The sequence below is a fragment of the Canis lupus genome, chromosome 4 (genome assembly GCF_011100685.1).
Source record: "Canis lupus familiaris isolate Mischka breed German Shepherd chromosome 4, alternate assembly UU_Cfam_GSD_1.0, whole genome shotgun sequence".
NCBI lineage: Eukaryota > Metazoa > Chordata > Mammalia > Carnivora > Canidae > Canis > Canis lupus.
Genome location: NC_049225.1, coordinates 60,050,782 through 60,077,135, shown reverse-complemented (window position 1 = coordinate 60,077,135; position 26,354 = coordinate 60,050,782). Strand labels below are relative to the sequence as shown.

Sequence of the window (26,354 nt, the reverse complement as noted above, 5' to 3'; positions counted from 1 at the left end):
CATGATGGCCAGGGCGTCACTAGAGTCATGACAGCGTCCGTGTTAAGAGCACGGCGGAGGGGCAGGTGTGCAGAGGAGGGCCCTGAGAGTGAGGCCTGGACCACAAGTCATGTCCTATGAGAGAACTGGACTCACTCAACCAGTCAAAGAAATGACCTGAGGGAGGGAAAGCGTGTGTCAGTTGGGAAGAGCTGGAGCAAGCAAATCCCATTTGATTCCTGGAGGCAGGACTACGGCCACTAGGTGGAGGTTTCAACCAGGAGGATTGCAGGTCACGGAAGAGCTTTCTAATAGTGGTACTGAATGAGGATGTCACGTGTGGTAGTGAGCGCTCCATCACTGGTAGTGTGCAAGCAAAGGCTCACGATGGTATAGAGGGCATTCAAACATCAAATGAAAGGCCAGAAATACGACCCCTCAAATTCCTTCAAAGAACAATTCTAGCTTTTCTCCTTTGCCCCTGGGGAGGGCCCTCTGCACAGCCTTGGAATTGGAATCCGGCCTACACTGGTTGGGGGACAGTCGGAGGTCCTGGCTGGGAGATTCAATCTTGGGAACGAGGCCTTGCCACGGACTGTGTCACCTGGCCATGGTGCTTCATCTCGGCGACCTCAGTGCCCTCATATGCAGAACGAGGGAAGCCCGGATGGGACCACACGCATGAGGCTCTGAGACCAGGCCAGGCACGCTGTGAGTGTCATGTGTGGGGACGGGCTGCGTGTCGCCCCTGCCCACGACCCACAGACCTTGCTTGGCTGTCTGCTGCTTCTGCTTCTCCTCCTCCAGGGCCTTCATCTTGGTGTCGTACTCATCGGCGAGCGCCTTCCACTCCTTGCGGTTGTTGGTGATCCCATCCAGCATGGGAGTGATCTCCTCGTGGAAACGGGAGAATTCCTGGAAGAGAGCGAGCCTCTGGGGCAGGGGCCACGCGCCAGGGTCCGGGGCCAGGGAGACACAGCAGTGAACGGCCTGGGGCGGCGGGTGTCCCATCACCCAGTGGTCCCTGTGTGTTGACCCTCCTGTGGCAGCCTGGCCTTCAGGATGAAGGGAGTGAGGCCTTCACTCGGCTTCTGAACCCCTCCTGAGTCGCTCCCCTCGCCCTTGCACCATTTTGAACCCTCTGGGTAAGTAGAGTCCCCAGTGAGAAGCTCCCAAAGCCTCTTCCACATCTCACTCCATCCTAAGGACTCCCTTTGCTGGTCTCCCCCAGGGGCTGTGACCTTGGAGAGGGCAGGGACAGGGGCGCCTTGCTCACTGGGGTGGCCCCGGCTCAGCACAGTGTCTGGGGCATAAAGATACCGGGAAGCATTTGCTGAGTGAGACTGGGATTCATGAAGGGGATTCTTGAGGTCTCTTAACTCCAGGAATAAAAATAATGCCTTTGAGCACAGCACATAATTGATAAAGCGCTTCATCTCCTTTGATCCCCAGAAACTCCTGGGAGGTGGGAAAACAGGATGCACCCCTCCTACTTTCGCAGGGGAGAAAATCCAGCAGGCAGGCTGCTGGGATAGATTGGCTCACGGTGAGAAGGGCAAATCCAGGGCCCGCTGCCGAGTTCCAGCCGGAGCCGGTGGTGCTCTGAGCTGCCTGGGTTTGGATCCAGCTCTGCCACAAGCCGTGTGACCTACAGAGCTCAGCCCCAGCCATAAAGTCAGCACAGGGTAACACCTACCTCACAGGGCTGTGAGAGCGCACTTAGGGCACTCAGCCTCGCCTACCTGGTTTAATAACCTTGCTGATGATAGTGGGGATCACGGTTACTCAGAGGACCCCCATTAGCCACAGTATATTGGAGAGGCACTTGTCCCTAGCACAGCAGAAAGAGCCCCGGACTAGGGATCAGGTGCCCTGGCTCTAGTCCTGGTGCATGGCTGACTCCTGTGATGCTGGCCCTGTCATTTCTCACGTCTGGCCTCTGCCTCCTCGTGTTACACATGACCAAAATAAAAATAACAAATGGGAGGCAGATGGTAGCACAAATCACATGGAGTTGGGAGCAGTGGGTTTTCTCTGAGCAAGAGCTCAAAGAAATTCCACATTATCTTTTGACAATTGGGTACCTTGACCTATCACATTTCCACCAGCTAGGGAGGTTAGGAGAGTGTATGTCTGATAGAGCTCCCCCTTTCCTGTCTGGAACCATGCTTAGTCATCTGTCCCTATGGTGTTGAGCAACTAGAGTGTGTGAAGCTCCAGGTTCTGGCCTAGGCAGATAGTCACTCAAGACCCCATTGTTTTGTCCTGAGGACCAAATGCCTTTGCAGAGGAGAAGCTCTTTGTAAACTATCACCCACTGGTCACTAGTCAGGGTTTATTATTCCTGATGGTGTTCGTGAATTTCCGGTTTCTCAAAGCTATCTCATCGGGCCTGAGGAAGCAAAGGACCTACCTTGTAGACAAAGGTGCAAACAAAGTCAATGAAGCCGACTTGAAGCTTGGGGAGTTCATCTGCCTTGTTCCTGTCCATCATGGGCTGTCATGGCAGAGAAAGAGTTAGCTGTACTGGGCTCCTCCTGGCATGATGCATTAAAAGGGACCCACCCTACCTATGAAGCATTCTTGTTAAATAAAACAAAACAAAACAAAACAGAACAAAACAAAACAGAACAAAGCAAAACACCCAACTAAACCTGAACTCCTCAAGTTTCCAGATCTGACTAGTGGTTTGCTGGAAACAATCAGCAAATAAAGGAACATATTAAATAACACCATGTAGGTGCCATCAACTGAATCCAGAATGTGGGAAACTATACAACAGTTGCGGGTTGAAGACCCACAGTCTTCAACAAATAAAATACATGGCATATTAAAAACAACAACAACAACAACAACAACAACCAGAAAACTGCTATGTGTTAAAAGAGGCTCAAGAGACCTAACAACCAGAGGGAGTGTGATGCTTGACTGGATCCTGATTTGAGCATATCTCCCTAATTATTTCTCTCATTTGATGAGGGAAAATGAACAGAGGTTGACGGTTATATGATTTTAAAGAATTACTAATTTTGTGAGCATCACAGTGGTACTGGGAGGGGGTACGCACACATGCCTCGTGTTTTTCTTATCTCTTAGAGACCCATACAACTGAAGTATTTATGGAAAAAATGATAACATCTGGAATTTTCTTTAAAATACTTCAACCAAAAGATAGGAAAATGCCTGGGGGTGGAGGGATAGATAAAACAAGAATGGCTGACCGTCACTAGGGATTGTGGTTGAACCTGGCTGATGGGTCTCTAGAGTTTGTTCACTCGTCCCTCTACTGTTAAAACGTGGAAAAGAAAGACAAGAGATCCCAATCCGTGGCCCCCTGCTACTCAAGTTGGGATGCTCCCTGCATGCTTGCATTCAGACTGGCACACCGCTCACTGCCTGTCCCTCTCAGCCCCTGCCCAAGCCCCACACAGGGGGCCCCGCCTCCTCGGCACTGCCACAGGCTTCACCGTCCCTATAGTCCCTATCTCCATCAGTGGCTCTGTCCCCAGGATGTCTCTCCCTCTTATCCCACCTCTGCTTCCTAGCCCTGCCCTGGCTCAGGACCTTAGTGAATCTCGCTTCCTGGGCTCCCCAGTTTGGGTGGGGAGCCAACTGACTCTCCCAGCCAAGCTTCTTCAATGTTGATGGGTGTTCAGCTTGCCAAGGTCTTCCCTGTACACTCTACTGTCACAGCAGGGCCTGGAGAGGTGGCCCCCTAGCCTGTTGGAACTGAGAGGAAATCTGTTTTTGTGTCCTCTTGTCAACCTCTACCTAGCTGAGTGAGCCAAGGATACGTACCCAAACTTTAGGAGGGCTTATTATATAGGAGGGCACACATTTGCTGAGCCTACCTCCAGAGTTTCTGCTTAGGAAAGTCTAGGGTAGGGCCTGTGAATTTGCATCTCTAATATGTCCCCAAGTAATGAGGTTGATGGTAGCCTGGGGACGATACTTTGAGAATCAGTGCAACAGGAAAAGGTTGTCTCTATGGTAAGATCACATGCACCTATGTCAGGGGTCATGATCGCACAAGCTCAACATCAGGCTGACATCCCCCCCCTACTCACAATGGGATTCTGCTGCAGCACTGTGCGCTCCAGGTCACCTTGTTCCCAGAATTCGGCAGCAACCAGTAGAGCTACCTGCAATAGGCAGACCCCCCCCCAACACGCCCCAAAGAGTCAAGCCCCAGCGCCGGTCCTCCAACCCCTGCTCCCACCCTTCCTGGGTTTCCAGCTCAGTGAAAACTTAAACCCCACCCCTGCCTCGCCACCCCCTTTGTTGTCATCACTGGAGAGGCACTAAAGTGGTTTCCATGTCTTGGCAGATGAGACGAAGGTGGGCTGCCTCTGGAGCTGGGAGTCCGAGCCGCATTGGCTGCTGTCATGATGCCAGGACTCCCCTCCTCTCAGGTCAGGAGGGCTCCATACCTTACTCTGCACCTCCCAGGGCTTGGTGATGGCTGAGAGATCACAGGCGGTCATCATCATGGCCCTGCACACAAGGACATCCATCAGCCTGGAGCTAATTAAGGCCGCAAGTGCTGGTTAACTCCAACCGTCTCTCCTGTCTCCGCACCGCATTGCGAGGAGGAGGCCACTGCTGCATTGCCTTTGGAGCGCAGGCTTTGAAGTCAGTGGTTAAAATCCTGCCTCTGCCAATGACTAGCAGTTTGGCATGGGGCAATTAAACCAACCTCTGTAAGCCTCAGTTTCCTTATCTGTAATAATAGTGGTACTTTCCTCATCAGACGGGTGCTAGTTTAAGTGAGATCATGTGTGTAAAAATCATAGCACAGGGTCTGGACATAGTATGTGCCCAATAAATACTGGTGATAATCATTAACATACATCGGGTTTTTTTTTTTTTCCATCGGGTTTTTATTATGGGGACACGCACTGCTCTAGGCACTTTGAAACATCGATTTCATTTCAGTCTCAGCACCTCTCTGGAGTTTTTGCTCTCTTGTCTAGTGGAGACCAATGTTTCTCAGGCTTTATCTCATCATCCTCCACCTTCCACGTCAAACAGCCTCTATGCACATTTTTTTCTGTAATCACTCCACCAGGAAACCTTAAGACCATAGCCATGCTGTATATCTGTCTGGAGGGCCACAGGTCACTGTAATACATAAAGTTTTTTGCCTCTCCTCCAAGAACTACTTTTTGCCTGGGGTGGTGGCTGATATCGCCTCCATTGAAAATGCACCATATAAGAAGTACCCCGTTAGTCATTTTAGGAAGCCTTGCATTAAGAAGTAGAAGGAAGAATTAGGAATAGAAGGGATTAAGACATGAACTCTGAAAGCAGTTTTGCAACAACAGGAAGAAGGTAAGACAGGTATTATTACCTAGATCCGTACAATATAAGACAGACAAGAAGGGACGTGGACAAATAATTGGGGGGGGGGGTGGAATCTGAGAAGGCGTTTCAGAGATGGGGGTGCCGTGGCATCCACATCCAGGATGGGAACGCAGGAGCATGTGGTGGGGACATGACATTCCAAGCTGGGAAATGGAAACTGTATCTGATAAGCCATGGAGAGCTACTGAAGGTTGAAGGCCTGGTCATGACCTCTTCAGAGCTGTGCTGCAGGCCAGCAGGTTGGCAGCACCTGGAGGATCGAGCAGAAAGGAGAGGGTGGGAAGGAAGGAGGGGATTGCTGCAGTGATTCAGGCAGGAGGGCAGGAGGGCCTGACCTGCCGCAGTGTCTGCTGGTCAGGCCACCTTGCTGGGGTCTGCGGGATTTGGTGAAACTTGGTGAGGCAGGTGGGCAGGGGCTGGGGAAATGGGAGAGTTGGAGAAGGCTGGGGGTCTTGCTATTTGGACAATTTTACAATTAACCAGGTGTATCTGGCATAATTCATATCAGCTGGTCTGGGAAGCCTTCAGAATAACTCATGGAACAAATGGGCAGTTGCCAGAGGAGAGGGGGCTGGGGGGCTGGGCAAAATGGGGGAAGAGGAGTGGGAGAGACAGGTTTCCAGTTATGGGATGAGTAAGTCAAGAGGATGAAAGGCATAGCCTAGGGAATACAGTCAGTAATTTGTCACAGTGTCGTGTGGTGGCAGATGGGAGCTACACTTGTGGGGAGTGATGCATAACCTCCAGACTTGTCCAATCACTATGTTGTACACCTGAAACCAATGTAACACTGTGTGTCAACAGTACTTCAATAAAGAGTTATTCATGAAATTCTAACAGGTTTGGTGATCTTTCATTAAGTAAACCCTCAAAAATTCGTAGGATTCTTTAAGTAAATAAGCTTTCAGAAATGCATACATTTCCTTTGAAACAACTATAGCTTTGTAATAGCTTCAAAACATGTGCCCTATGCTTAATATCAAGTGTCATAGACACGTTACCATCAAATACACTAAGCAAGTGAATGTCTGGCTGTGCACACAAGAGTCCCTGGTTCCTTATTACCCATCAGTGTCCACATTTTCAGTCCACAACTAGGCGTGGCTTCAGGAGAACACTGGATGTTTACTTTCTTTGGCTGGAGAGTTCATGTGAAAATCATTCCCACTGTAGGGGAAACACACCCAGGTGTTTTATAGACAGAGATTGTGTGCCTGGGAATGGGGGAGCAGGGAAGTGAGGACTTCAGGGTGCCAGGAAAGCAAATCCAAAGCCTCATGCCCTAAAGACAAGGCATTGCATTCATGTCAGCACCACCTCCTTAAGTGCTGTGGGGCAAAGGTGCTATGCTAGGTATCGGGCATTCAGAGAGGCTGGCAGAGAGCTCACAGTCACTCAGAGAACAGAGAGCAAAAAGCTGTTTTCACAATATGCTCAGTGAGATGGCAGAAAGAAGTACAAGGTGTAAGAGAAAAACAATTATGTAGCTCGGGGATATGCAAGAGATGACAGGGCTGCATAGGAGTTCTCCAAGAGAGGATACAGTAAGCAGAGATGCAGTGGAGTTGCGCAGGATTGCCATAGGGCAGAGGGTCATCCAGGAGGTGACTGTGGGGAGCCTTCATCTATCTACCCTGCACCCATCAGTGTTCCTGCTCTCAGACAGCTTACACATACATGGGGGGGGGGTCACATATTTACCACACAGATGAGTGTAAGCATGTAAACAACTGCTCTGAAGGAAAGGAATTCGATTCTAGGAGAATAGGTCTGAAATGTCAGGGAGAACTCCCTCCTGCAAGTGACCTGTGAGCTGATGTCTGCAGGCAGTGTAGCTGTAAATTTTGTAAAGAAGTGGATGGGGAGACACAATCCTGGCAGAGACAACATCTATTGCAAAGGCCCTGGTGGAAGGAAGCCTGGCACATTCAAAGAGCTAGAAGGTGAGAGGAGCTCAAGAAGCAGCAGGAAAGGGGGTAAGATGAGGCCCAAGAGACACAAAGGCAGGCCCACAGAGCCTGGACCATGGCGGGGGAACGTATTCATACCAAGAACAACAGGAAAAGCCACTGAAGAAGAGTTGGAACAGAAGGGTGAAACCATCAGATTTGTGTTTTCCAGGGTCACTGTGGCTTTAGTGTGGAGGGGACGGGAACACCAGCAGGGAGCCCAGCCAGGAAGCCATTGCAGGACCAGGACAAGTATCCAGATAAACAAGGCATTGAAGGAGTAAACTCAACAGGGCGTGGGGACAGATGAGACATGCAAAGTCAGGAAGAGGGAGGTGTCAGGATGGGGGAGGGCAAAAGACAATAGGGTTACCAGGCAGACAAGAGCACAAGTCATGAAGACTTTAGATGTGGAGACATGTGAATCTTAGCTGCTCTGGGTGAGCAAGGGGCATCCAGGGGAGGAGGGCACGGAGCTGAGTGGGAGGACATGCAGGGCTTTGGAATCAGAGCAACTAGGGGTCTGCTGTTCTCCTTACTTCCTGTGTCCAGGACAAGTGACTTAGTGTCTTTGAGCCTCTGTTCCTTTGTAAAAGGAGATCATCATATTAGCTTGGATCACGAAATTCTGACTTTGTGGGTCAAAACCAACACAAAGTCAGCAATTTCACACAGGTTTGATGTAATACATGCCGTCCCCTGGGCTACTGTGACTGTCACATACAACGGCCCTGTGAGTGCACACATTGTCCTCATCTTCATTATCATCACCTTCATCACATTAAGCAGGGTTGCCCAGGTGCACAGGGCTGGGCCGCTGGCAGCAAGCAGGGCTCCTGCTCACCTGGCCCATCCTCAAGGCAAATGTCTCGAAAGGATGTGCGGCTCAGTGGCACTTCTCTCTGCCCCCTGGCTGGCCCTGCAAGCACCCCAGCCAACCCGGCCTGGCATTCAGACACTTCTGGAATTGCACCTGGCCTGGAGGGTGCGGCCTGCGGGGGAGGGCCTACAGAAGCCTGAGAAAGCTGGAGGCGTGCAGGAGAGGGGGAGGGTGACTCCAGTCACTGATGCTCCCGTAATGTATGTGTGACACCAGGTAAGTCACATTGTCTCTCTGGTCCTCAGTCTCTCGTTTATAAAACACTAGACCAGGAGCTTGAAAACTTTCTCTATAAAGGGACAGATGGTAAATAGCTTCGGTTCTACAGACCACGTGGGTTCTATTTCAACTACTCAACTCTGGCATCGTGGTGTGAAAGCAGCCAGAGGCAAGTAAAGGCAGAGCACCCAGGATACTTTTAGGGGCCCATGAAAATGTTTGAATTTTAATTTCTTTTCAGGTCAGAAGAAAACAATCATATAATAATGACAAAGATGTAAGAGTGAATTCAGCCCACATTATATTTGTCTTTATACCAGCACAGTCATAAAATACCATTTTTTTAAAAATTTATTTTAATAGAGGAAGAAGCCACAGAGGCCAAAGTGCCTAGGACCCACCGAAGTCATAATGTGGCCCTGTGTAGAAAAATAAAATGTTACTTATGGGTACTGAAATTCAAATTTCTTAAACTTTTTATTTGTCAGGAAATATTCCTCTTTTGATTCTCCCCCTACAAACATTTAAAACTATAATAGGCATTTTAGCTCATGAGAGGTACAAAAACAGGTGGCAGGCCTTACACCCCAGAGCTAGAGGGTCCCAGAGCCCTTCCAATTCATGGTCTGGTCAGACTGTGAGGAATGAAACTGGAAATTAAGTGGAGACATGAGGGATTTCAGGAAGAACGGGCAGTCACACCCTCAATCTAGAGTTACTTTCACACCTCAGCCCAATATAAATATACAATGTAGGGTGACCTAGAAACTAGCTGTGCAGCCAGTGAAAATCAGTGGGTTTAGGATGTGTCAGGGGTTTAGGTGTGACCTTAGACTAGAGGGGGTTCACTGACAGGAGCCCTCCAAGTTAATCGAAGCATTGGGGTGGCAGCGGGGGGGAGGGGTTGGGGGGGGCGGTGTTTTCTCCCTCACAACAACCAATTCTGACATCAACTTCATGTCCTGCGATTCAATTCTGACACGACCTGTCAGACTCCACGGGTATAAGAGCTCAGTCTCCACAAGCAAAACCCTCACATCAGAGGGCAGTCACAAATATCAGGTCCTTGGGTTACCCACACTTTTGCCCAACGTGGCCACAAAGTCAAGGATTCCCACAAACACCACCTTTGGATTCAAAATTTTGCAGGGACAGCTCACACAACTCAGGGGAACTCTTTACTAACATTTACCAGTTTATTATAGAGGATATGCTTCAGGAATAGCCAATGGACAAGAGGTATGGGAGAAGGTATGGGGTGGAGGTGGGGTGCATACAGAGTTTCTACACCCTCTTTGGACATGTCACCCTCCCAGCACCTCCTTGTGTTCCCCAACGCGGCAGCCCTTCGCATTCTGTTGTTTAGAGGTTTCTGCAGAGTTTTTTTTTTTTTTTTTTTTATCATGTAAGCATGATTGATTAAATCATTGGCCATTGGTGACCAACTCAGTTTCCAGCCACTCTGTTCTGCCCAGAGATTGGGTGTGGGGCTGAAACTGCCAAGCTTCTAGTCATGGCTTAGTCTTCCTGGGGATCAGCCCCCATCCTGCAGTCCTCCAGAGTCACCTCATTAGAACAAAAGACACTCCTATCACTCCTACAGCTCAGAACATTCCAAAAGAGTTTAGAGCTCCGGGTCTGGGAACTGTACAAAGACCTAACACATACATCTTATGAAAGTCCAGGAAGCTCCCGACACCACTACATACTGTGAAGAAGCCTGCTCAGCCCCCACGATAATCCATCAGGTAGAGTTAGGAGGTAGGATCCTTCATGTTCTTTGAGCAGATGAGGAAACCGAGGCACAGAGAGGGAAATAACCTGCTCAAGGTCACACCAAGCAGTAAGTGAGAGAGAGCTGGGACTTGAACCCAGGCTGCCTGGTGTGGAAGCCCTTCATTGTGTAACAGGAGGAGCCACGCGGGAAGCTCTAATTTTATGTCACCGATGGATCTCAAGACTGCTTGATGGCAGTGGTGTTCATGCAGGGACTATCTTTTGCCCCTAGGGGATATTTGGCAATATTTCCCCCCAGAGATATTTTTGATTGTCACAGCTAAAGAGGAGGCTGCTACTGGCATCTTGTAGGGAGAGACCAGAGATGCTGTTAAACATCCTACAATGCACAGGACAGCTCTCGACAACACAGAGTTGTCCCCAGATGTCAACAGCATTAACACTAACCTTGAGGTTGAGAAACTCTGCTTTACAGGTTTTCAGATGAGAAACGCTTACTCTTTTATGTGTTTTTAAGTTGACATCTTGACAATTTCATCATAAGCTTAAATATTTGCAAAGGAGCTAATGCAAAGCATATTGTAAATATTGGCATTTTATTTTATTTATTATTTAAAGATTTTTTTATTTTTATTTTATTTATTTGACAGAGAGAGAGAGAATGCGCACAAGCAGCGGGGAGGAGTAGAGGGAGAAGCAGACTCCCCGCTGAGCAGGGAACCCCAATGCAGGACTTGATCCCAGGACCCTGGGATCATGAGCTGAGCCAAAGGCAATGTTTAATCAACTGAGCCACCCAGGCATCCAATTGATACTGGCATTTTTAAAATGAAATTGTTACATCATTCTTCATATACACAGAAATCTAAATGGCATAGCAGTTTCATGCCAACCATCAGCCATTCATCCATTTAAAAATCTGACTCTTCTTTTTTAGATGCAAGTAATTAGAAGCCTTGGGAATGGAAGTTTTGTTACAGCAATGTCACTCAATTCTTTCAATTCTTCCAAATTAGCTGTTAAAAAGTATACTCTGATCATTAGTCTGAATGATCTATCAGCTGACAATTCAATTAGGTTCTCCTTCAATTTTGTTTAAAGCAAACCTTAGAAATCACTCACTTCCTCAATCTCTGGGAAGCATGCCATAAAGATTTTCCCATTAATTACACCCCTGACACTTTCTCTGCAGCATTCTGGTTAAGCCAAGATACTCAGAATGGGTGAGATCAATTAAAACATTATTAATTTAATATATTTTCCAGCGTTATATTTTTTACAAAGTGCTTTTATCCTAGAACAAGTTTTAACTGTTTTCATCAAAACTTTGAAGCTGCAGACTTGACTCATTTCATCTACAGAAATGTTTGCTATATAATATCATTGGACATGCCTGTCTGTTACTGTCCACTAGAGCAAGCAGATCAGACATATTTTTGTCAGAAAGATTCTGATTTTATTTGCCAACTTAAATAAGCATGTTAGAATGCATCCCAGTGTCATCCATCTTACTTTTTCTTTTCAATTCTAAGAAAGATAGAGGTAGGTAAATCGATTAGTTATGTAGGTAGAACAGATACATGATGATAGATAGATAGATAGATAGATAGATAGATAGATAGATAGATAGATAGAGATAGAGAGATAATGATAGATGATTGATAGAAGATAAATGATAAATAGATAGATAAGAGAAAGTGGCACAGATTAAATCAGTGCTGCTGTCATCAGAACTTATTTTGATGCCCCCTTTGCCCTGATATCTGCAGGACATCCCTGGACAGTGGTACATTCTCTGAAGGAAGTAATATTGTTAAATAAAAGCTGCCTTAGCTCCTGCTGCCCCACTGTACAATTCAGAACAGAATTCTCCTTCTCTAATGCCTTGTTTTGCATTATAAATATAGAGAGAGAGACTGAGAGAGAGACAGAGACAGAGACAGACAGGGAAGGCCTGAGTTTGACTTTATTTTGTAAGGAGGAAGAAGAGTAAGGGAACTAACTTACAATGCTTCACTCGTGTGCTATCTCAGAAAGATAATATTTAGAAAGAGAACACTGACTCCCTTGAGGCCATCGATGCCCATGTATTTCTTGGAAGGCTTTGGGCTGGGAGTGGGAGTAGGAGAGGTAGGGTACGTGTACCTCAGTTTGAAGACTTCCAATTAAAACTACCTTGGCTTTTGCAGTGATTGAAGTCCTGCCTGTGGCCTTTTTTTTTTTTTTTAAATTAAACATTGTATTTTGGAAATCCTATCATTCTCTGTAGAGTCTGTATAACATCCCGTTGTATGAAAATACTGGCATGTAGTTAACCCGTTCTCCAATCCATGGATATGTGTTTTCATCTTTTCGATGATTACGAATACTGCTGCATTGAAGAGCTGTGTTCAAAGGTGCACACAGTTGGCACGCAAGGGGGACAGTACCCGGCGGGGGGGAATCCTGCACGGGGAACTGCTGGGTCAGGGTGTGGGTGGTTACAGTTGGACAGGAGTGGCCCTCCACAGAGGCTGCATCTATTTACCTGCCCACGGCCATGGACGGGATTGCCTGCAGCACAGTGTGCTTGCAAACGTCTTCATCTTGGCTGACACGAAGGACAAAAACATATCTTGTTCTAGTTTTATTTTGCATTTCTCTGATTTTGAGTAAGGCCATCCTGTTTTCATATGTTTACTTTCCTCTGTAATTCCTTTTCTGGGAAATGTCTGGGGGAAATGAGTGTTTGGCCGACTTTTCTATTGGATTAGTCTTTTTCTTGAATTGTATTAACACTTTATTTACTAAGGAAATGGGCTCTTTTTCTGCCAAAAGTTCTGTTGGATATATTGCCCCAGCTTCCCCCCTGCATTCTGACTTCAGCTATGTGTTTTTACACGTGTTGGGCAGAAATCCCTAATTTTTATGTCGTTAAATTTATCAATCTATTTACGACTTTTGAATTTTATGTCACACTTAGAAATGCTCACTCTGAAATTATTCTTTTTAATTCTACCATGCCCCTTTGCCTCTCTTCCCTTTTTTTTTTTTTTTTAGCTTGTTTTCTCATCATTTTAAAATCCTTGGTTCATCTGGAACTTATTTTGCTACAGGAGTGAGATAGCGATCCAGCTTTGCGATCACCTACAGTCTCATGCTCTATATAATTGGTCTTTGTTTTTGGTTCCTGGAACAAAGCTTCTCAAACCCTTGGAGTTTCCTGAGTGATAGGAATGCCCTTCATGGAAAGCCCACTATGGGTTTATGTTAATGGCCATGATTTAGTGCGAGGTCCCTAAATAGGCTCAAGGTGGGACTGGACACCAGAAAGTCCAAGCAAATAGAGGAACTTTCAGCTCCACCTATCAACCTTTGTGAAAGGAGGGGGCCTGCAGCTTAAGCTCTGTAAAACTCAAACAATGGCAATTTGATGAGCTTCCAGGTTGGTGAAGTGTCCACTTGCAAGGAGGGTGGAGCACTCTAGTACCATAGGGATGCAAGCTCTTGTGCCAGCCATCCCCTTCTGAACCTCACTCTATGTATCTCTTCATCTGGCTATTCTTCTGCAGCCTTTATAATTACTATCCTCTATAATCAACTGGTAAATATTAGTAAATAAATGTTTCTCTGAGTTCTGTGAGTTGCTCTAGCAAATGAATAGAAACCAAAGGATGGGGTCATGGGAACCTGCAATTTGTAGCCAGGGGGTCAGAAGCAGAAGTGGTAACCTTGACTTGCAATTGATGTCTGCGGTGGGGCAGTCTTGTGGGACTAGCCCTTAACCTGTGGGTTCTAATGCTACCTCCATTTAGACAGTGTCAGAATTGAGTTAATCTGTAGAACACCCAGTCTGGGTCCACCAAGAAATGGAGAAAAAAAAAAAACCCACTAGACTACCTTACCATCCCAACATCATTTATGAACTTATCCCCTTCTTCACTACTATATAATCCACTTTTTAAAAGTTTTATTTATTTAGGTAATCTCTACACCCCATGTGGGGCTCAAACACATAACCCTGAGATCAAGAGTCTCATGCTGTTCTGACTGAATCAGCCAGGCACTTATAAAATCCACTCTTGGGGGATCCCTGGGTGGCTCAGTGGTTTAGCACCTACCTTTGGCCCAAGCTGTGATCCTGGAGTCCCGGGATCGAGTCCCGTGTCAGGCTCCCTGCATGGAGCCTGCTTCTCCCTCTGCCTGTGTCTCTGCCTCTCTGTCTCTCTCTATGTCTATCATGAATAAATAAATAAAATCTTAAAAAAAAAATCCACTCTTAACACAGGCATAGTCTTTCCAGTCTGCCCCACTGACCTGTCCTACTAATGTCTAGGACTGAACTGCCTTTAGTTCTGTTTTTTCCTATCATTACTCTTGTATTTCAGGATTTTCTGACTCTTCTTGCTTACTTATTTCTTATAAGAATTTTAGCATTGCTTCCTGATGATCCCAAAAAGAATGTCAATATTTTCCTTGGAATCACCTTAAATGAATAATTAATTAGGGAGAATAAACAACATTTAATATTAAGTGCCTCTATCCAAGAATAAGATGTGCTTCCCGCTTGATCAATTTTTCTGCTGCACAGTTTGAAATCAGGCAGCTAGCTGGGAGCAGCCACAGCCTCAGCGTGCCCCCGTATTCAGTGGTGACAGGTCACACAGCTCCTCAAGATCAGGGGATCTGCCTGGCTGGACAACTGCAAGGCCCAGGGAAGGAAAGCCTGCCATTGGTCCCTCTCCCCTGAGCCCATCCCAGCAGCCACCCCTTCTCTGTTGCAGGAACTCGCAACATTTGTGATTTAATCAAGCCTCATCTCCACAGAAGCATCTGGAGATAAAACCTGATAACTTCCTTGGGAACTGGGTCAAGCTTTATCTTCCCTTACCATCAATACCTAGGACTCATCACAGGGGAACCAGGGGACCATTTGGCTTGGGCCATATAGTCAGAAAAGGCCTCAGATTTACACTTCTCACCCCATCATCATTTGAGGTGAATCATGGGGCACATGAGGGAACCAAAAGAAGATAGTCATTAAAAACTGAAATGGGGAGGCGCCTGGGTAGCTCAGTTGATAAAGTGTCTGTCTTTGGCTCAGGTCATGGTCTCAGGGTCCTGGGAATCCAGCCCCATGTTGGGCTCCCTGCTCAGCAAGGAGCCTGCTTCTCCCTCTCCAACTCCCCCTGCTTGTGCTCTCTCTCTCTCTGTCAAATAAATAAATAAAATCATTTTAAAAACCCCAAAACACTTAACTGTGACTCCCATTATCAGGCCTCCTGCCAACAAGGGACTATAAATTTAATATAAATCATGTACCTGATTTGTGACTAGAAGAGCTATATAGTAGGACATTGCCATATATAAAGGTATGCTAAAAAAATTAAGCCTACATATTTTGAGCGATACACAGATATCACTCAAATCATAATTGGCATATGCTTTGTGTTTTATCAACACGTTTAAAGTTACATTACTTTACCACCAAAATTCTGAATCTTATGATAGCAACACTTCAAGTATTGTCCTTTTCGTTACAGAGAAATAAAACAGTAATATATTATCTTGTATTTTAGTGTTAAATTCAAAATTAAACATATACCATAATTTCTGCAACTCCATTTGGGCATAACTTTATTGTTTTCAGATATTGGAGGACTCCAAAACGGCAAGTGTCCCAGAGCTCTCTTGAGGGCACTAAGGCCTGTGTGCAGCATCTCACCTCAGGACCCTGGGCTTAGGAAAATCAGGGTTAAAGCCCTGTCTTACTCACATAACAATTTCCTTCCGTGTCTGCTCCAGCATCATGTACTGTGTCCACTCCTGCTGAGTTTCATATGTTTTAGACTGATCCACGATCTTTTGGAACATTGTCCTCTTCCTGCAAAACATACCAGGTTATTAAAGAAGCTCATCTTAGAGTAAGGCAACACCCGGGCTTCTAACTTTGCCTGTTTCAGACAGAGGTTTCTGAAAACAACATAATTAACAAAACAAGGTGGAAAGAACCAAGGCCTGGGAGTGAAGACCTAGGTTCTAACCCAGACTCTGTCACCACTGTGTTACCTGCTATTACTGAGCAAATCTCTTCCCCTGCATTCCAGCGTCTCATGGATACAATGGGGGTGAGACTGTCTAACTTCCAGGATCTTACTGAGAGTTACTGTTCTGTGGTACAAGTGTTGTGCCAGAACATATTAAGTCAATTGGATCTATGGCGTTTGTTATTATTACAGTCATTGTTATTGTTATTGTTATTGTTATTGTTGTTCTTAAAATGAAAAGAAATACCAACTTGAAATACAGGGCGAGGTCTGTGGCAATGATTGCTATGTCCATCATGTGGATGGCGTGCTCGTGCTGCCTGCGATTGAGGTTTTGAAAGATATTCAGGCTCTAAAGAGAAAACCGTAGAAGAGATGTGAGAAGTGATGCTGGTAGGATAGCCATGCAGCTACTGATGATGACCTCTGACCTCTGATGGTCATCATGATGGGAGAGGCTGCCAGGGCCAGCGGGAAGAGCCCTGTGGGGCCACACTCAAGCTTCTTGTGAGAAGCCCCCACCCATCCTACCTCATCTCGCAGCAACGTTTTGCCGAACTCCAAGTGGTGTCTTTCCAAGATGGAGGACCCATGGAGCTTGGCCAGTGGGTTCTGGGACCTGAATGGGAAACACACACACACACACACACACACGCACACGCACACACACACACACACACACGAGTCGGCATGGAATGACCAAGATAGAAGTTAAAAATATCATCCTCACCCAGTCCTGCCCCCTTCTAGTTCTGTAGGCAGAAAGGCTGAAGGCCAGAAATAAGGAGTTTGTCACATGGTGAGAGTGGGAAATAAGACTAGATGTCAGGCCTCTTGACTCTCAGGCTTTAGTTTTCTCCACAGCTGATTCCGAGCCTCTCTAGGCTCATGGACTCCTTAGAGAGGCTGTTGAATAATGTGTACCCAAAAGGCACAAACGCACACAATGCCACATGCAATTTTAGAGATTTATGGGTTCCCCGTAGTCATCCATTGGACATTGGCCCTGGGTCATACTTTAAAGACCAAGCCCTAGATATGATATTTGAATCTCAGGAGAAGCCGCTGAATTCCCACAAGCCATGTGTTTATCCATGTCTTTATTCAATAAATATTGTGGAATGCTTACTATGTGCCAAGCACTGAGCTCAATACTTAGCTTCCCACAAGATAAGCATGACCTCTAGCCTCAGCAGCATGTACTAGGGCTTGTTTATGACCTATAGACTGTGGGCCCTGGGCAGAGCCTCAGTTTCTTCCTCCATAATGTAACACTAGTCCCTGCTCTACCCAGCCTACAATGTGGTCATAAGGTCCACTAAATTCAAGGACCATGTTTCAGAGGCTGTCTGGAATATAAGCTATGTGAGGACAGGGACTGTGTCTGTTTTGCTACCATGGTACCTCCTTTGCCTAGCATAGGGCCTACAACACTTATAGAAAACATTACAAATATGAGGTGAATGAATGAGCCAGTATCAGTTACTAACATTTGGCTTAATTTCATTCAGCAGGTAGAAAGGGAGAGTGGGAGGGACCCTACTCCATATATTGCTGTTATAGCAAATTACCACAAAGTTAATGGCTTAAAGTAGTAAAGATTTATTATCTTATAGCTCTGGAGTTCAGAGTCTAAAATGGGTCTACAGAGCTGCTTTCCTTCTGGAGGCACTAAGGGACAATCCGTTCCCTTTGCTCTTAGCTTCTAGAGGCCATCTATATTCCTTGGCTTGTGGCCCATCCTTCATCTTCAAACCCAATGGTATAGCATCCTCTCTTGTCTCTGACCTCCCATCTCCCTCTTATAAGGACCTTTCTAACTACATGGATAATCCAGGATATTTCAAGATCTTTAATCACATCTGCAAAGTCCCTTTGAATAGAAGGCAACATATTCCCAGGCCCCAGGAATGGGGGCATCGATATATTTGGATATATTTGGAAGTCATTATTCTGTCTATCACAGGAGTTTACTAAGAGCCACAGAGCAGGAGGAAGTAGGAAGCTATGGACAGTGGGACTTCCCCTTGGCCAGTGACTCTCTGTCTGAGAGTCTTTAGATCTGGGTAATGAATCATGGGAGCAGGAGGTAGAGAGAGGGGACCATGAGGGCTGACTCACTTCATCTGGTAGAGATTGTTGGTGCCTCTGTGGTCAATGTCATGGCAGAAGGCAGCGGTGACCATGGCCAAGGCCTCTAGGTCTGTGAAGTATCGCTTCAGCTTTCCGGTCTGGAAGAGCAATCAGAGGTGCCACTCACTCCTTTCTTGAAGGGTTGGAAGCAAACAGGTGTGAGGGGGAGGGCCTGGCACTTGGAAACACAGGTCTGACCTTGGCTCTATCCCTGGCACAATAAATAGCATGGCCAGATGTTTGCCTGAGACTTGGGGTTTTTCAGGGATATGGGATTTTCCGTACTAGAACTGGAACAGTTCCAGGCAAATGGAGATGGTTGGTCACCCTACTCCTGAGTGACCTTAACTGGTCCCGTCTCCCTCTGGGCCTCAGTATCCCAGTCTGCACCCTGGAGGTAGTAGGCACTGGACTAAATGACTGTTGAGAAATTGTAGCTGCCAGGTTTTAGGATCTGGAGGGTTTTTGAATATGCCCAGAGTGGCAAAGCAATCTCTCCAAACTGGTCTATTGGTTTAAGCACAGCCCAGAAGAATCTTTCCCTAAGTCTCTTTCAAATACTTCTTGTTTATGCTGAGTGTTAGAGAACAGGGTGGGGAAGACCTCTGAAGAGGTGATGCTGATTCTGTGAGTCAAAGAAATCAAGTCTCAGTGCTGTCACTGTCGTCTTCTGTGGTGGCCTGGCCAATATTCCTGCCTTGATGTCCTAGTGCCTATCCCACCCAACCATTCCAGACATGGGGGAAGAAATGAGGATGAGGCGCACTGGACAAGGCCAGAGATTTGCATCATGATCTGGATAGGAAACACTTTTAAAGAAATATGAATCTCTGAACCCTCGGAGCTGAAAAGACTGACACAAATACACATGTCCACCCAAGGACATCATGGTAGTGTTCCCAACAGTGAAAGATCAACAACAACCCCTGTGTCTAATAATAATAGGGGGCTGGGCAAAGAAATTATGGTGTATTCGAACAATACCGAATACTATGTGGCCATGAAATGATACCATGGATAAGCCTTGAAAACCATCACATTGAGTGAAATAAATCAGACACAGAAGGCTAATCCCGTAGGAGACTACTTATATCAGGTCCTTACAATAGTCAAATTCACAGAGACAAAAAGGGAAAAGTGGTCCCCAGGGCTGGGGAGAGGGAAGTGGGGAATCGTTGTTTAATGGGACAGAGTTTCTATTTGGAAAGATGAGAACGTTCCAGGGGAGGATAGTAGAAATGGCTGCATAACATTGGGAATGTCCTTAATACCATCGACTGAACTGTACACCTAAGAACGGTTAAAATGGTAAGTCTTCTGTGATGTATATTTTACCACAATAAAAAATGAAACGAAGAATGTGACTGATATAGTTTTTCAAACGAAGAAAGCATGTTCTAGAATATTATTATTCAGTAGGTTATAAACAAAATAAACTCTGTGTGCGTATGTAAAAATAGGTCTTGATGCTTCCAGAAGATAACTTGGAAGGAGTTGTGCCATGGTTATCTAAATAACTGCACTGGGGTGGGGGGTAGCCTGTGGCCTTTTATCACTTTTTATTGTATACAATTCTCTGTGCTTGGGATCCATGTATGCTAAGCATGTACTCCTCTTGCATCATGTTCTTCAAAGCTGCTGCTGCCCGGAGGAGGTGCAGAGGCCTGTGGTGTGGCAGGAGCCCCAGCCCCCCGCGCTCCCACCATACCACCAGCAAGGAGAACATGGTCTGCCCCACGTTGAAGCCGTGCCGCCAGTTGTGGTAGGTGATCCTGCGGTAGCCCTTGCTCAGCGAGTACATGAAGCGCACCAGGGCCTGCGAACACAGGCAGGGGAGTGAGGCCTGGGGCCTTGTGTCCAGGGGAGGCCCTCCCGCCGCCCCACTGGGCCCGAGGGGTGGGGAGCAACAGCTGCGGTAACCCTAACGCTGTGAGTGTACTTTGCAAACTGCTAAGTACCAGCAAAATGGGCCTTGTTATGAAACGTGGTGGGTGTGAGTCACTCCACTCAACCCACTAATGGAGCTTCCTAACTGCCCCAGAGAGCTACAGGGGAGGAAAACAAAGGGGGTCTTGAAATCCGTGGTTCTCAAACTTGAGTGCCCATCAGAAGCACCCAACGGGTTGGATAAAACACACAATTTCTAATTCATTAGAGCCAGGAGAATGCGTTCACAAGGGAGAATCTGTGCTTCTTTTCTTTTTCTGGAAAAAAGATTTTATTTGAAACAGAACACAGGCAAGGAGGAGGGTCAGAGGGAGAGGTTCACAGATCCCCGCTGAGCAGGGAGCCCCCATGTGGGGCTCAATCCCAGGACCCTGAGATTATGACTGTGCCACCCAGGCGCCCCAAATTTGTGCTTCTGATACATTCTCAGCTAGCACTTTGAGAACTGCTGCTTTAATCAAACAAGTCTGGGAAATTCTGAGCTTAACACTCCCCCCAACCAGCCCTACCTTCCTGTCCCTCCAGGCACACTGAAGGAGTCCTGCAGAGGAAACGTCCTGTTTAAACTGATGTCACCCACGTTTCCCACCCTTGTTTGACTATAGGTTCCTATATATACCCAGCCTTCAGAACTCCGCGTCTCACAACCCACCTCGAGAAGCCAATGCACCCCAAATGCCACCATTCAGAGGAACTGTGTGTCTCTTTTCTGATAAATGACTCATCTGTGCAACATGACTAATGCTTTGTATCCTCAAAGCTGAGGGCGCGCTGTTTGCAGATGGAGTTTAAAAAAAAAAAAAAAGGCAAGAAAAAGAAAAAGGGAAATCGAAGAGGCTTATTTCGACCTTACCTCCTGAGGAATGTGAAATTTATCCACCACTTTGAGCTCATAGTACATCTGTATCCCACATTTCACCAGCTCCAGTTCGGTCAGGGGCAAGTCGCTGAAGTGGAATTTATTGATTTCATATTTCTCTGCATCTGGCAGCTCTCCTTGCTGTGTAAGGAAGGGAGCCCAGTGGTCGGAGCGCACGAAGTGTTTGTGGGTCTCTCCCCCGCAGCCCCCAGCCCTGTCCCCATCCCAGGCCGGCTGGGAGGATCAGAGCAGGGTGGCAAGGGTCGGATTTTGCAGGGCAGCCCTCCGCCCCGCACACGCTCGGGGCCACCCTGCCCTATTCCGGGCCAGGGCCAGGGCCCTTCTGCCCTGCTCACCAGGATCTCAGCGAGTTCCTCTTCCTCGCACTCCCACGGCTCCTTCCCATACACCTCTCTGGTTTTCTGTCAGGGCCCAAGGTAGCAGACAGAGAGAAGAAAAAAATTGGTTACTCTATCTGAGGTCTAGAGATACCTCCACTTTTCCATTTCCATTCTCTTCCTCCCTCCTAAGCACTTGCAGCGGGGCCACGAGCTCAGAGAGGCTGCCCTTCACCATTTGTTGACCGGCAAATTCAAAGCCCTGGGCTTTGGGGTTGTGGGGACCTGCGTCCAAGTTCGAGCTCTGCCACTTATTCTCAGTGCTACTGAATGCCTTCGATCCTCCATTTCCTCATCTGTAAAATGGGGATAATAAATACTTAACTGGTGAATTCAGGTTAGATTTACGCCAATTCATTTTGAAAACACATGTGTACAGCTAAATGAAATAAAGCACGTAAGGCCCTTAGTGCGGTGCTTGGCACATAACACAGTAAGTACTAGAATTAAATAATGTTGTTGCTGATATTGTTATTATTACTGACCAGGAGTCAGAAGGTCTTGCTCATGGTCCTGGTTCTTCCTCTTACTTACTGTGTGACTTGGGGCAAGTTTCTTCCTTCCCTGGGCCTCCGGCACCATGCATGAGCCAGCGGAGGGGGGGACATGGAGCCAGTTACTTGTTTCTGATTTCTTGACCCAGAGTATAGTCTACTCACTTTTCAGGGGTTCACTGGGGCTATCCTTCCATAAGGTCCCCATATCCCTCATTTGGCTGAAATCACAGACTGGCACAAGCAAATCGTGAGTCAATTCATCCAAACTCGATGATTTGTCCTTTGAATTTATCAGTTATTGGGATGAAATGATAAAAATTGTTGTGATAGCTTCCCAGCTTAAGAAATCACTTGTGAAAACACTGGCCTGTATTGTCTCGACTTGTGAGGTCTATAAGCAAGGTCTGGGGAGCTCAGCTGGGCGTCTTAACCAATGCCATTTGGCTAACTCAATTTACTGTTAAGATTATGGTCTCTTTTAGAACAAAATCCCAGGAATGATGAGTCCCTAACTGCCACATATCTTTGAAAGTACCTCATCCAGTAACCTACCCTAGGTAGGACTCTTCTTTATAGCATTCCTGACAAATGATCATCCAGCCTCTACTTGGATACCTCTCTTGACAGGGTGCTCACTCCCTCATGAGGCAGCCCATTCATAAAAGTGGTAGAGAATTTGCACATTATCCTGATAAAGCTTAAGTGAGACCTATTTAATGAGCCGGGTGATTAGGGGTCAAGTTACTTCCCCTTTCTGGACCTCAGTTTATTCATATCTACAATGGGAATAGAAATCCTCACCCTACCCACCCTAGTGCACTGTTGCGAGCATCAAACAATACCCTAAGTATGAAATAAACTGTAAGCTCTATAAACTGTAAAGTGATGAAATTATGTGAGGACTCCCTACTAACATCTAATTCCTTCTGTCATACTTCTTTGTTCACCAAACTCCTCTGATCTGATTGGGTTTCTAAGTAAGCTGACCTCATGGAGGGAGACTCTGAGAAACCGACCATTGTCCACTGGGCTGTCAGATAGAGCTTCCTCTCAGAGTAGGTGCTGTGGTTGGATGACTCCATCTCTACTACCTAAGTCAGCCCTCACTCAGCACAGTGGAAAATGGAGTTTCTAGAGATATTAAGCCAAAATTTGGCCCCCACTGAGGTGGCTTGCTAGATACGGCTGTCGCCAAGCCACACAGATCAGCCATTATGTAGGACTCTCTGGTACTTGTACAGATCAGCCATTATGTAGGACTCTCTGGTACACCCATCCATCCATCCATTTGTTCGATGTGAGGGGCCCGGGCATCCCTATGCAAGTCTAGTCCACCTGTCTCTGCCCTCATGGAGCTTCTGTATTGCTCTGGCCACATCTCCAGGGTGCAGTCCCTGCTAGAGCAGAAACAATACAATTTTACCCACCAGGATTTTCTGGATCTCTTCATTGTCACACTTCACGTGGTATTTTACCATGTCCTGGAAAATATCCTTCCTGTTTTCAAGTCTGTTCATTGACTCGTAAGTATCAGGATTTAAGACGGACCAGCCCAGGAATTGAGCCAAAGACTGAAAGGAAGGAGAAGAATAATCAGAAGCAGAACATCCAGGCTTTATCATGCCTCTGCGACTCAGGGCAAGACTCTAGGATTCCATTTCCTCAGCTATAAGACAGGTTTGATCAGCTAGGTGCTGCCCTCTTCCAAGAGATGTTGTGAGGATGAACAGAAAACAATGGATGCGAATGTACTTTAAAATAAAGTGCCAACACACATAAAGCATCGTTCTTATGTGTAGTAACTCCACTCAAGGGGAATGTGTTGTGTCCATGTGTGGACAGGAGGCATATGGGAACTTTATACTTTCTGCTCATTTTTGCAAAGGTAAAGTTTATTAATTAAAATTTGTTGTAAAGGGAAGGTGGATTTTTCTGACAACACATGGAGTGCAGAAGTGCAAGCAAAGAAAGCCATTGAGGCTGAGTTAGGGTAGTGTCTACAAGGTGAGCTCCCCTCCCCTCCACAAGTGAATGCCCCCAGCACACTTGCAACAAGCCGACTCCACAACCCAGTGGCAAAGGCCTCCTCCCAAACCATACCTCCATGAGGGTCTCATCCATTTCATCAAAGGGTTTTCCATCTTTGCGATTGTAAAACGTGGCCACCCCAACAATTTCCTCCTTCTTGTTCACAATTGGCATAGAAAGGACATTCTTAATCATCCATCCAGACTCATCCAGAGGCTCTTTCTACAAGAGAAGCCAGAGTAGGTTACAAATCTGATATTGTTCAGGAGGACCTTTCATTCAGAAGTCTGGATAGAACTGGCCCTAGAAATAGCAGTCAGGGAAGGACAAGGGAAGGATAATTCCATCTGCTCGTTATCAACAACATGAGCAACAACAGAGGAAAGTAAAGATAATCACAGTCCAGAGGGGTTCCGATGAGTTTAAATAGCATATAGTTCACGGGCCTCTGTGCGTCAAAGCTTTCAGACTTTCTGCCACACCAGCTATTTAGGTCTCTTTAAAAAGTGCCTATGCTTTCCAGGTAATATCTACAAAATGAGACCTGCAAAATAACTAGGGCTTCTGTGGGTAGGTGGTAAACAAGGCTATGAAATCCAATTGTAGCTATGTCAACAAAACCTTTGGCTTTATGACCGGCTCCCTGCTTTGTTTTTCACCTGTCTGTTCTGGCAACAGGTAAAAGGAATCTGGACTGTTTCACCTGCTTCTGATCGTTCACAGTGTCTCTCACAATCACTTATGGATGTGCTTAAGCAAGCCATCATTATAGTTCTTGTTTGTTTGTTTGTCTCTTGATATGACTTCCTGTGCTACTTTTGGCATGTTATTTTTTTCTGTTGCCCTCAATTGTCTCATCCACAGATGGGGATGGGAGCAAGAAGGTGTCCCTCATGGAACAAATGAGACAAGGGAGGTGAAATTTCTCCATCAGTGGTAAAGTGCCCCTTGGTGAGTCATTTCCTGTCTGTTTGAGCTTCTCACTTTTATAATTTATAACATGGAGATGACCCGACTAGGTCACTTCTAGACTCTTTTCCCATGAACTCGTAAAATATTAAACATTTTTCAATGTGCAAAGAACTAAGCTAGAAACTGAAAAAACCCAGGCAAAATAAGGCACAAAGGTTGTCCTCAGGTTGCTCATAATCTAGAAGGTAAGCGAGCAATGACATTGCCTGTGGGGAGTTTGTTAGGGTTCTTGGGGAGCCAGAGGAGGGAAGGAAATCAAGGAAGCCTTCCTGTACTCGGAGAGTCTTCCAATTCAAAAGTTCTAAGATTTTTAAGGCGGTGAAATGATGATGATGGTTTCGGGAAAACTGGAAGTCAGCAGCTGGTGGGAAAGTGACTCTAGTAGGATACAGATTACAGTCTAAAGAGCAAAGGGCTGTTGGTCAGGGAACAGGAGTTCCAGGTCTGCCTTCCCCCCAACTCTCTACCTAACCTTCAGGGAATCCCTTCCTTCTGAAGGCCATGATAAGGAAACAGGTTTTATTGAAAGTGAAACGAGAAAGCATTAAAGATTTTTAAGCAGAAAAGTTACTTGATGCAGCCTGAGTTTTGAAAAATTATGCAGGCTACTTGGTAGAGGATGAGTTGGAGGAAGAAGTCTAGAATCTAAAAACGAGATCCGATTTGTTATCTTAATGTGGGTAAACTGAATTAATTGGCTAGAGACCAGGTTCTGTATGGTGATAATCCGGTTAGCAGCTCTCAGCAACGATTTGGGCTTGTCACCTCGCTAGGATCAAAATCCCAACACAAGACCTACAGCTTTAACTTTGGAAGGATATTCTCACTTAACTCTCTCATCACGTTCTTCAAGGGGTGAAAAAGTAACTCACTAATTTTTCTAGGAGTCATTTTTATTTTCTTTTTAATTATTTCCTGATTACTAATAATGATTTATTTTTCTTCCATTTAGCATGCTAAACTCAACAAATATTGATAGGGCACCTGGAGCTGAAAATGTTAACAAAGATAAGGCCCAACCGTTGACCAAAAGAAGCTGATATTTTGCTGAGAGGAATTAATCTGAGAGCAAGGAAGGGTAATAAAAGATAAAGTAAAGAGACTATAGTAGGAGGAACTAATTCCCTGGCAAGGCCCTCTAGGCCATGTGTCATCTGGCCTTGGTTTACTTCTCTGGAATCCCCTCCTGACACTCTCCACTATGTCTCTCACTCAGAGTAATTGGTCTAATCTAGGTCTTACCAACAAACTCTCTCTTTCCTACAATCTTCTCTCCTTTCTTTGCTGCCCAAATATAATTTCTCAGGGATACATTCTTTGATTTCTTCCACATTAAGTTAAGTTCCCAGAGAGATTCCTCTTCTCT

The 26,354-nt window shown here is 46.2% G+C and overlaps 1 protein-coding gene across 1 annotated transcript in view; it reads right to left on the bottom strand.

The window, feature by feature from the left end:
- PDE6A (phosphodiesterase 6A) overlaps positions 1-26,354 on the bottom strand; it is a 59,908-nt gene that overhangs the window by 1,731 nt on the left and 31,823 nt on the right. The window contains 13 exon segments of the mRNA NM_001003073.1: positions 747-894; positions 2,393-2,476; positions 4,047-4,121; positions 4,410-4,473; positions 15,884-15,991; positions 16,406-16,506; positions 16,686-16,773; positions 18,276-18,385; positions 19,996-20,103; positions 21,088-21,234; positions 21,450-21,515; positions 23,416-23,559; positions 24,089-24,238. Coding sequence (NP_001003073.1) covers positions 747-894; positions 2,393-2,476; positions 4,047-4,121; positions 4,410-4,473; positions 15,884-15,991; positions 16,406-16,506; positions 16,686-16,773; positions 18,276-18,385; positions 19,996-20,103; positions 21,088-21,234; positions 21,450-21,515; positions 23,416-23,559; positions 24,089-24,238 — 1,393 coding nt within the window.